Raw genomic sequence first — 12,226 nt, 5'->3', positions numbered from 1 at the left:
CACAGAGTTTCTGGCACCTCCCTCACTTCCTGCCCCCGCCAGACATACTGGAGCCAGAGGCGGGCTTCACTAGTGAATCCTGCCAAAGACAAAATTAACAAAAGGGAGCAAACCTGGTTTGGCGTCCAGAGTAAATCTCAAGAAGGACCTTTCCACAAAGAAGTGGCGAAAAAAGGAGGACCAGGGCCATTCTGACAAAAATGGCACCCTTGGGTTCTTTACTGCAGCTGTGAACGCAGCCTGCGGTAAAAGCACACCACAGTAGTTAAAAGTAAACCAGTGCCACCAGCCATTAATCGGGGAAAAGGCAACATAAAAATGTTAAGTCTCAAATAAGACAAGGGGGATACTTAGTAACCCCTTCAGCACCCTATTGTAAGATAGTGTGTGCTGGGTCTAGAAAGTTGCAATGCAAGTAAAGCAATTTCACTTCACTAAACAGTTTATCCAAGAGAAGGTACTTAAACCTTTGGGAAATCTGAAAGACTTCCCTGTGCCACTGCACTGAAGGTGCTGTATGGTACAATGTAAAAGATGATGCCTATGGATTTTGTCAGACTCCACAACCAAAACAGTGTTCATATCACAGAAGAAATACATGAGTGGGAAAAAGGATCTCTCTCTCTCTCAAGGTAAAAAAATGAAAGTCCTCAAAATCCAGCAAAGGTGCTGGGGGTCTTTAGCACATTTCTGAGAATTCTCCCCAACACTCCTTCTCTAGCAAGGATTCACATGTTCATGAAAAACAAATACATAGGAGTACACCATTACACAACCACGGGAGGTGACAAGGCTCAGACGCAACTCTTACTGCCTGAACAGACTCCCCTCTAACAGGTTGCATAGCACTGCTTGACCGACTCTGGACTCCTCTCTGGAATCCCTGTCGACGCAGTAGAACTTTGTGAAGGTGTGCATAGACCTCTGTAGCAGCCTTGCAGATGTACAGCAGGGGCACACCAGCCAGGAACACAGTTGTTGCAGTAATCTCTCTGGTGGAGTGGGCTTTCTCTCAGTCAGGCAGCGGTCAGTTCGCCAACCAATGACAGTGCGTGATGCAGCTCGAGAGCCACCTTCAGATGGAAGCCTTGGACAAGGCCTAGTTCATGAACATTTGAGAAGTCTTCCGAAAGCTCTTTGTGCGCTTCACATAGAACTTCAGGGCTCGAGCAACGTCCAGCGAGTGCAAGGCCCGTTCAGCTGGTGACGAAGGCTTCAGGAAAAACACGTAACACCAAAGGCTAGTGGAGATGGAATTCTTGTGCATGAAGGAGAGGGGGGGGGTGGGAGGGGGGGTACGGAGGGGTTCCGCAACACCACCCTCGACTTGTGCAAAGTCAAATATGGCTGTTTGCTGGCTAGGGCCTGGATCTCACCCACCCTCCTGGCGGTGGTGATGGCCACAAGGAACAGTTTTCCACGAAAGGAACGAGAGGGGCCTGATGCCTAGGCTCGAAGGGGGCCTCCCATGAGCCTCGTCAGCACCACGTTGAGTTCCCACACCGGGGCAAGAGCCTTTACTGGCGAGAAAAATCAAAACAATCCTATGAGCTCCTTGACGAGACGGTGAGACCAAAGAGAAGATTGTCCTGGGGACCTGGTGTAGCGGGAGATAGCCTCCAGATGCACTTTGATAGAGGCGTATGCCAGTCCGGCATTGGCCAAGGATAACAAGTATGGCAGAACCTGCGGGGCCATGATCCTCAGAGGGGCGATCTTCTGAGACCGGCACCACGTAGCAAAATGCTTCCACTTGTGACCGTAGCACTTCAAAGTCGACAATGCTCTGGCCTTGGCAAGGACCTGTCTGCAGTCCGCTGACAACTCTCATCCTCCAAACTCCAGGGCTGCAGGAGCCAAACCCTCAGGCTCAGCGATCCTGGGTCGTGATGCAGGATTGCACCACCTTCTCTGTTAAGATCCGGGGCTACTAGCAGTTTGACAGGAGGCGACGCTGACTGGCTCAGAAGGTCCGGGTACCAAATCTGCCTCCGACACAACAGGGCGACGAGTATCATCCTGCATCGGCACTGAAACAGTGTATTGATGACTGCAACGGTGCGAACAAGAACAGGCCTTTCAACAGGAAGGAGAACACGTCCCCCATGCTCCTCAGCTGGTGGAACCTGATGACAAACTGCTGGCATTTGGAATTTGCGCAAGTCAAACAAATCGGCCTGAGGACTGCCTCATTTGATGAAGATGCGGTTTTTCACTTCCTGCTGAAGCTCCCACTTGTGGCAGGAGCACAATTCCCTGCTGAGGGAGTCTGCAATGGTGTTCTTGACTCCCGCCAGGTTAAGAGGAACATCTTTCTCCGACAGCCAAGTGTCACAAGTCCTGCACCTCTTTGGAGAGCGCTAGGGACAGAGTGCCACCTCTCTTCCTGATGTAGAATATCTTGGTTGTGTTGCCGTAAAGATCCTCACCACTTTGCCCTTCAGAGACGGTAGGAATGACTTGATGGCCCAGAACACTGCCCGCAGCCCCAGGACTTTGATGTGGAGATACTTTGCCTCCAGTAGCCACAGGCCTCTGGCGTGCAGACATCCGGTGTGGGCTCCCCAGCCTTCCAGGGAAGTGTCAGTGGTTACCATTTCCTGGTATGGGGGGGGGGGGGGGGGTTTGGGGGTTTGAAACCCTGTGCGACAGTCAATGCCCCCACCACCTTATTGCCCAACTGAACTCCTTGTCGAGCGGGACCTTCTCAGCAAAGCTTCCGGACACCGGTATCCAGCGAGCATCCAGGAACTCCCGAAGTTGCATCCGTAACATGCAGAGCTGGATAAGTTAGATGCAAGATGACATGACAGTTGCTGCACTTTCCCCAGCATGGCCACTACCCTCTCAAGGGCGACACTAGGCAAGAGACTATATTGAGCCCAGCTCCCAGGAACTGAGCGTTCTGTGATGTCGAGCAAGACTTCGGATAAATGATGGAGAATCCCAGATCTGTCAGCAGCTGGACGTCATCTCGTGTGTCGACGGCCAACTCTCGTGACTTCACCCGGATGAGCCAGTCGTCGAGGTACGAGTACATGTGTATCCCTCGTAGACGTAGATGAGCCGCTACCGATGCCAGGCTCTTCGTGAACATCCTGGGGGCTGATTTCAGGCCAAAGGGTAAGGCTTTGTACTGGTAGTGCGGCCCCTGCACTACGAAGCGTAAGAACTTTTGTTGCCGCTTGTGGATGGGGACTTGGAATTAGGCTTCCTCCAGATCCAGCGACGTCAAGAAGTCTCCTTCCCATTGGCCGAGCACGTGCTGCAATGTGACCATCCTGACATTTTGGGACTTGAGATATTTGTTCAGACGCTGCAGGTCTAGAATGGGCCTCGAGCCCCCAGTTTTCTTTTTGACTAAAAAGTATTCGGCATAGACACTGGAGCCCCGGAGTCATTGGGGAACCAGCTCTACCGCCCCTTTTCATCGCATGGCCCCTATATCCTCCAAGAGCTGCAGAATGTACTGCTCCTGCCGGGCCTCCGGAGAGATCTGCAGACATCTGTGCTGAAACTCCAGGTTATGTTTGTGGGCAAGAGGACCCAGCACCCATCTGTCGGTGGTGATCTTCTCCCACTTGCTGACGAATTTCATCAGCCGGCCTCCACTCGGGTGCATGGGTGGAGCCCGGCATCCTGGCTGGTTCAGGCTTGCTTTGGAACCAGCGTCCTTCGTTTCGGGCGACAGCGGCGTGACCTCTTCCACTGTAGGCCTAGAAACGGCCTCTGTAGGCTTCCTGGGTCGGGGACCTGGAGGGCTGGTGATATGACGAAGAGAAACTTTGACGATCTGGTCGACTTGCCTCTGGAGGAGTGAAAGGAAGAGCAGTGCTTGTTAGGGAGAATTCTCAAAAATGTGTTCATTCCCTCCACCTTAGAGATCCCCAGCAACTTTGCTGGGGACTTGATTTTTTTTTAGCCTGGAGAGTGTGTGACCCTTTTTCCTCACTCTCTCATGTATTTTAATGAGATTGTATAAACTGTGTCCATTTTGGTTATGGGGTCTAACCATATCCTTAGGCATCATCTTTCACCACTGTCACAAAGCACCTTCAGGGCAGTGCCACGGGGAAGTCTTCCAGATTTCCCAAGATTTAAATACCTCCTCTGGGATCAACTACTGTTTCCCAGAACAGTAAAGTGAAATTGACTTTACTTAGCATTGTACTTGCTAGACCCAGCACACCCTAACTTACAATAGAGTGCTGTAGGGGTTACTTAGTATACCCGTGTGTCTAAATGCTCATGTAACATCTTTTGTCTTACCCTTTCCTCAATTGACTGGCTGGTGGCAGAGGTTTCATTTCGAACTACCTTGGTTTGCATTTACCGCGACCGTTCACGGCTCCGGTAAAGTAACCGCGGGAGCCATCTTTTTCAAAATGGCATACAGCCGTCTTTGCTAAAATGGTGCCCTATCTTTTTTCGCCAGGTCTTTGAAGAAACATCCTTCTAGAGAGTTTCTCTGCACGCCAAACCAGGTTTAGTCTCTTTGTTCATTTCGCCTTTGGCAGGGTTTCTGAGAGAAACCTGCCTCTGGCGCCCAAGTGTCTGGGGTAGGCAGGAAGTGAGGAAGGTGCCCGAAACTCCCTGTGCTTAGTCCCCTAGGAGACCCAAATGCACTCTGTGGTGATTGGCTGGCTGACTGTCTGGCAAGGACAGCCACCCTGCTGGGTGAGTGACAGCTAGGCTGGAATGAAAGGGAGAGAACTGAACAAAAGGCGAGTCTTGGCTTGGAAGGCATAGTCGACCCCTGGACGAAGGAGCCGAAGAAGAGCTTGAAGAGGACGCCTGCTGCAACTCCTGGACCAGTGGTTTGTCCGGTGAAGCCCTGCTGCAGTGATTACTTGCCAAGTTCGCATCGACAGAGAAGCCCCTGCAAGGACGACCTCTCCCTTTGAGATGGTGGGACCAATCAACTCCAAAGTAAGCCACCTGGACACCCATCTCGGAGCTGGTTGAATTCCCTCAGAGTTGCTGCAGGAAACCGTAGAGCCTGGGAGAGGGACACCAGATTGTGTGTGTTGCTTGTTAGCTGGCCTAAATCTTTTGGAAGATCCTCCAGACTCCCATGATGCAGGACTGACCAAGCCTGACGCCGCCCCCCCCTCAGTTGCGTGTGGGACCTCAGATGTGAGGAAAGTCCACCTGGACAGCCAGGAACCACGCTTATTGCTATTTGCTGTACCGCAAGCTGCTGAAACGCGAAACAGCCGCTGAAAGTAAAGTTTGCTGGTTGCCAGCTTTGACCGTGCCAGTGCAGGAGTCCCCTGACGTCCTCCCTCTTGTCCCCACAAATGAGGCCCAGGAACAGTGAAATCTGCAGAGCTGCACAGGAACAGAAGTCTTCAGCTGCATCTTTTTCTGATTTACCAAGGTACTGTAGAACAAGTCTAAGAGACCTTACCTTTTACTGTGGAAGTGCTTGTAACTTCTGCAACTCACAAGTCTAATCAGCTTGTGGCACTACATGTGATTCTTCTTTTTATCAAAGACTACTAAGAACTTGTGCAAAGACTTTTCCAATTTACTTACCTGAAGTTCTGCATCCTAGACAAAGACTTGCCTACTGACTTTGGCTTAGCCTATTGAATTGAATGACTAAGTGCTATCTGAAAGTATTTGCCCTGCTTATGAATATATGTATTTATTGTGTTCTAATACCCGTTGCCTTTTACTTACTTTGGAAGAGTATTCTGAATGCTTACAGTAAAACAGTCATGTCCCCAGAACCCTGGTTACTGAAGTCACCTGTGGGTGTAGGTCTTGTCTGATTCAGAAACTCAGTGTACAGTATTGAAGTATATTTATTTGTGTGTTAATATTCAATTGCTCCCTTCTGAAGAAGGCTTTATAGTTGACTAATAGATTATTGTTTATGGAAGAAACCTTGAGTATAAGTTTATTTGAATACCTGTAATTGTGAATTTTTGTGCAACTCCCCTACAGCTCACATTTCCCCTCTTGAGATAAGCCTGGCTGCTCAACACGCTACCAACACTGTGTAGTACAAGCTTATACAAAAGGTTGGGTTGCCTTTAACTGTAGTCATAGTTGTTTGTAGTGTTCCCGGAGTGTACTGCATTCAAACTTTGGCTAACACTGGGCCACTATCTTCGCCTCTGCAAGATCTGCCTTGAATCTCACCGGACTGTGTGCCGGAAAGCTCAGGAAGGAATTACGCCATAGTTTTTGGTTCGCAGCAGCTAGCAGGGCGTCAGCATTAGCCTGCCGCAGGTGGAGAGTAGCATTTGAAAATATTTTTCCCCATAGGCTAGTTTGTTCCCCTCCTTCCCTAGGAGGGCCGAAGTAGGTGTAGACGTTGAGGCTTGTGACTTTGCATACATCAAGGCTGCCGCAATAACCAAAGAGTGAGGTTGCGGGTGCACCGAGAAAGTCCCTCTCCACCTACCGATATTTGGCATCTAGGTGCTTGTTTGTAGGCTGTGGTTTTATAAAGCCCTTTGCCACAGACTCAGCATCCTTTTGAAACAGATACCAGTTTTGGTGGTTAACTGCATGGTAAGCACCTCTGCCAAGACCCCCGCCTCCGGTTGCTCAACCTGCAGCTGTGTGATCACTCCCGCCAGCATTTCATGGAAAGCCCTAGCTGAGGAGGCAGTGTCTTGATCCTCCTCATCTGTGTCCACCACTGTGTCCTGTAGGTCCGGACCTGCTGGTGGAGTGCTAGGGGGTGCTGCAGGGAGTGGTGGCGAGCTGATGGGCTGCGCCGGGGAATGGACGGGGGGCATGCCACGAGGGAAGACGCCGCAATCGGGGTAGCGCGGAACCCGGGCCTGCACTGGTACCGGTGTATGAACCAAGGCAGAGGTTGCATGAGTGCTGCAGGGAGCAGGTATTGGATGACCCCCTGAGTAAGGTCCCCATTTGAGGCGACCTCATGGGTGTTAGGAATTTCTCGAAGAACCTGTCCTTGTATGCTAGTGAGGTGCGCTACTGCATGGGTCCGTTCCTCGGGCCTGTTGCTGTGCTTTTCCCACACCCTGTCTGAAGTAGCTGGGGTCTGTGCATCGCCCCTGTGTGGATGTAGTTGGGTATGACGTGCACCAGGTGACTGGTGGTGACTAATCACACCTTGGCACGCGCTCCAATCCCTGCGCAATGGAATGGTGAGGCTCAGGATGCGCCACTATTTTGTCTGGCCGGGAGGCCATCTTGTCTGGTACTGCGCCACATGCTTGCTCTGCGACGACTGTGGTACTGGGAACAGTCCCCGCCTGCTTGCAAAGGCTCGGACCATCCCGGCACCTCAGCCAAGGGCCTGGGAGGGAGATTGTCCTCGGCCATGTTGACATTAGTGCGCAAGGTATTGCGTTTAGGCGCCCCCTTGGGTTTGAGCCCGGAATCCGAGCTAAGCCCCTCAGGGAGATCCCTGATACAAGAGCCTTGTGGCCCCTCAGCAGCAGGACCGGGAGGGTCCTTGGATCCCTCAGTCATATGACTGGTAGCTCGTAGAGCCTCGGCCCCTTTGCTGGTAGTAGGGCCTGGAAGGCCCCTCCTGCTTGGACACTTCCAAGGGAGGGAGTCGCCCTTGCAGTGGAGAACAGGGCACCTACCCTTGGCCTGGTCTTCCTCCTGACATACTCTTTGATGTGCTCCGGTGGTGATCTTGAGAACAGCTCCCTCCACCTAGCCGTGGGGTGAGCACATTGCACACAGAGCAACCGCCCAGCCGTGGTCCTCGCCAAGGCACCAGAGGCACAGCGTGTGTGGATGCAACTTGGGGGAAGGAGCCCTCGTAGGCCGGACACCTGCTGAAACCCACTGCAGTCTATATGTGCCAGGGAGGAGCGTGGCACCGGAGGACAGAGCACTAATGACTGAAGAAATTAGCTAGATGGAGAAAAAAAAGGAAAAATATCCCTAGGGAAGCTGTAGCGTGGAATTACGAGCAAGAAATAGGGCCTCAACCACAGCCTTGGTGAAAAGAGGTCTGCTCCCGTCGATGTGGAAAAGAGGACTGAAGAGTGGTGCCGGCGAGGGGAGTCAAGGGTGCACATGTTCCCTGGGCCGCATGCCCCCACACGCATATAAATTTAAAGGAGAACAACATTTTCCTGGTGAAAATGGTTCAGTTTCCCGTCCCTAGCAAGGGACGCCAATACAGTATGGAGGAAAGGGGGCGGGACATAGGAGTATGAAGGTCCCATGATTGAAATTATATCTGACCAGCACAAATGCTAACAGTATATAGTAAAAGAAAGGATGGGGAACTGAGCTTACAAGGCAGAGGCCCATGCCACAGATTAATAGCAATGAAAGGGTAAACAACTATGCATCTAGCACTGAAGAGCAGAAGGAAACATAGGCAGGCGTACAGGGAGGCAAGTATAGGATCAAATATTGCATTTTAAATTATTTACTACGCAAAGTTCTGAAATACACCAATGAAGTCAAGTAATCCCTTAAATCTGGAGCAAAGAAGACTGGGTAAACCAGGTATGTCTGAATGAGGCAGTGCGTACAAAAAAGTTCGGCATCAAATCAATTTCATAAACCGAGAAACAATGTCTGCTCTAAACTTGGCTTTTGCCTCACCATAGGCCTCCTTAAAAACAGTCACTAAGCATATACCACTGTAATTGTTTTACCTCGGCAGAGATGTAAGGCCTGGCCACAGTCATGCATTCTACTTATCCTCACATTTTGACGAGAAGTACGCACCATGGGAGGTGCCGGTGCCTGGACGATGGAGGGTGGGTAAGGTGTGAAGTGCTGATGTGTATGCTGATGGGTGTGCTGGTGCTGGTGGTTGTGCTGGTGAAACTGGAATGCCATAGGTCGAACAGCTCCATTCATATCTGTTCCACCCTGTGAGGTCAAGAAGCGTGAACTCAAATCTTGACGAATCAACTCTTGCTCTGAAAAAAATTAACACATTGCGTTACAACCACTAAAACTGACATTAATACATTTGAGAATAGAGAAACCACAGTAAACCACCACATAAAGTCACAGCGAAGTGATTCAAAAACATTTGATGACTGGGTCCTCCTCACAATCATACGTTATTCTAGGCTGCAAGCATATTCCACTGTTCTCTAATTTACCTGATAATGCGGCAGCAGCAGTAGGGTGTCCGGCAACCTGCAGCAGTGGAGGTGGTGGTGGGAGACCCGGCGACTGGGTAAACATGGTTGAGTGATGATGGTGGGATGGAGCTCTGACAGTTGGAGAAAAGCTGTGCGAAGTGGAATGGTTGCTGAGAGTATGAGGGAGTGAAGGCGTGGAGGGACGGTGACTGATCTGGGAACTAGGACCTGCAGGCTTGGATGGATGGCTGCTCCGACTCGAACTGCAATAAAAATCAAAGTTCGTTCAGTCAGTGTTAGTCAGGCACATAGAAATAGAAATAGCACAAGGACAAAGGAAAAATGATGAGAACAATAATTACTTGGGAAGACGTAACATGTGAATGTTCAGAGGACATTCACTTAAAAGACAGAGCGCAAGCATGGGTTTCATGTAAGATGGTCACTGTATGAAACATACCCATTTATTACTGTTAGGCAAGATTGTATGCAGTACCCTTTGGGTACACTACAACAACCATGACCTACTGGCAATAGGAACCCAACCTTTGGTATAAGATTGTACTACACAGGTTGGTAGCATGATGAGCAGCCAGGCTTATCTCAAGAGGGGTCAATATGAGCTGTAGGGGAGTTACAAAGTAACAAGTATTCAAATAAACACTTACACACAAGGTTTCTTGAATAAACAATTATTAATGTATTTATCAGTCAGTGAGAATAAGCCTTCTTCAGAAGGGAGCAATATAAACAGTAAATCAAATGCACTTCAAAACACACTGTAGTTACTAAATCAGTAAAGACCCTTTTGGGATGGCCCACAGTCACAACCTACACCCACAGGTGACTTCAATAGCTAGGGTGCTTGGGACATTAATATCTTACTGTAGCATTTATAACATTGTTAGGAATTGGTCAAAGGGGAGGGTTATTAGAACACACAAGACATCACAAATATTCTTAAGTAGGCAAATACTTTTGGATTCCCCAAGCAGAGTCCTTCAGTGTTATAGGTTAAGCCAAAGTCAATGGGCAAAAGTTTATATGAGGTGAAGCACTTCTGGTAGGTAAGTAAGAAAAGGTCTTCGCACAGTGTTTGAGAAGTCTTTGAAGAAAAGAAGAATCAATGTAGGGCCACAAGCTGTTTAGACTTGCGAGTAGTAGAAGATGCAAGCAACTCTACAATAAGAGGTAAGTTCTCTCAGACTTTACAGTACCTTTGGATTGAAGAAAAAATGCAGCAGATGACTTCTGTTCCTGTGCAGCTCTGCAGATGTCGCTGTTCCTGGGCTTCAGTCGTGGGGACAAGAGGTAGGACTTCTGGGGACTCCTGCACTGCAATGTGAGAGACACTGCTGGCGACCAGCAATCTTCAAACAAGTGGCACTTCAGTGTTTCAGCTCCACGTGACTACCGCAAATAGCAACACTGCGATTCCTGGCTGTTGAGAGGGACATTCCTTGCTTCTGGGGTCCTGCACTGTTGAGGGGGCTCAGGCTCGGTCAGTCCTGCTTCCTGGGAGTCCGGAGGATCTTCCTGGAGCTCTTGGCCAACTTAAAAGCAACGCTCACAATCTGGTGTTCCTCTCCCTGGCTATTCGGTTTCCAGCAGCAACTTTGGAAATTCAACAAGCTCTCAGAAAAAGTCCAGGTGGCTTACTTTGGAGTTGATTGGTCCCACCAACTCAAGGGGAGAAGTCGTCCTTGCAGGGGCTTCTCTGTCGATACGAATTTGGAGTTTCAGCACAGCAGCAGGGCTTCACCGGCCAAACCAACGGTCAAGGAGTTGCAGCAGGCATCCTCAAGTTCTTCTTCGCTTCCTTCGTCCAGTGGTCGACTTCCTTCCAAGCCAAAAGCCTCGCCTCTTATTCAGGTTTCTCCCATTTTATTCCAGTCTAGCTGTCAGTCACCTAGCAAGGTGGCTGTCCTTGCCAGTCAGCCGTCCAATCACCACAGAGTCCATTTGGGTCTCCTAGAAGACTAAGCACAGGGAGTTTCGGGAACCCCCCTCACTTCCTGCCCCTGCCAGACACCCTGGAGCCAGAGGCGGGCTTCACTTGTGAATCCCGCCAAAGGCAAAGCGAACTAAGGGACCAAACCTGGTTTGGCGTCCAGAGTAAATCTCAAGAAGGACCTTGCCACAAAGAAATGGGGAAAAAAGAAAACCAGGGCCATTTTGACAGAAATGGCACCCTTGGGTGCTTTACTGTAGCTGGGAAACCAGCCAGCGGTAAAGGCACACTACGGTAGTTAAAAGTAAACCACTGCCACCAGCCATCCAGTGAGGAAAGGGTAACAAAAATGTTACATGAGAAGCTAGACAAAGGGGATACTAGGTAACCCCTCCAGCACCCTATTGTAAGATACTGTGTGCTGGGTCTAGAAAGTTACAAATGTAAGTAAAGTTCACTTTACTGCTCTGGGAATAAGTAGTTTATCCCAGAGAATGTATTTAAACCTTTGTGAAATCTGGAAGACTTCCCTGTGTCACTGCACTGTAGGTGCAGTGTGACACAATGTAAAAGATGATGCCTATGGAGTTTGTCAGGCTCCATAACCAAAAGAAACACAAACTTCAGAAATCACATTAAATTACATGAGAGAGTGGAAAAAAGGGTCTCACTCTCTCCAGGTTAGAAAAACCAAGTCTTCAAAATCCAGCGAAGTTGCTGGGGGTCTCTAAAGTGGAGGGAATTATCACATTTCTGAGAATTCTCCCTAACAATTACAATGTTGGCAAAGAACAAGCAACAGAAGAGACAGCCTTCTTGGTGCCTTGTCACAAATTAGATGAATTGGTGAAAATTTAAAGAAGCACGGTCCATTCTGTAGCATATAGAAAATGTAAAAGATTTTAGTGGCAAGCAGTGGGGCCTTAAGGGGAAACTTTGCATCAGTATTCCAGACATTTTCAATATTGTGGGCCAGTATAGAATGAAGACTACAAATTGAGGATTGCCTTTATCGTCAGTTAGGATTTTGTTTATTTTGCAGAGTTTCCTCCATTGATATCAATGGAACCACCCCAACTTTTGCCTAGGACGAGAATCTTGTCCTGACAGCTGGAGTTAAACAAAAGTCTTCTCGCTCTACTTTCCGTGCTTCGCTCATCTCTTATGGGGGCACTGTTCGGCCCATATGAATGTCAGTGCAGGCGCACCCTGTGCTCTT

At 49.4% G+C, this 12,226-nt stretch overlaps 1 protein-coding gene across 2 annotated transcripts in view; it reads right to left on the bottom strand.

Moving 5' to 3' along the window:
* Positions 1 to 12,226, bottom strand: part of FBRS (fibrosin) — a 710,625-nt gene that overhangs the window by 340,146 nt on the left and 358,253 nt on the right. Inside the window, exons 8-9 of one of the 2 annotated variants that reach the window (XM_069651625.1) lie at positions 9,075 to 9,319; positions 8,668 to 8,885 (exon numbers count right to left, since the gene is read on the bottom strand). In XM_069651625.1, coding sequence (XP_069507726.1) covers positions 8,668 to 8,885; positions 9,075 to 9,319 — 463 coding nt within the window. The remainder of the gene's footprint in view (positions 1 to 8,667; positions 8,886 to 9,074; positions 9,320 to 12,226) is intronic. The other variant, XM_069651626.1, reaches the window with a different exon arrangement.

This window comes from Ambystoma mexicanum, chromosome 3p (genome assembly GCF_040938575.1).
Source record: "Ambystoma mexicanum isolate Mex_15411 chromosome 3p, UKY_AmexF1_1, whole genome shotgun sequence".
Taxonomy (NCBI): domain Eukaryota; kingdom Metazoa; phylum Chordata; class Amphibia; order Caudata; family Ambystomatidae; genus Ambystoma; species Ambystoma mexicanum.
This window is presented reverse-complemented; position numbering and strand designations above follow the sequence as displayed.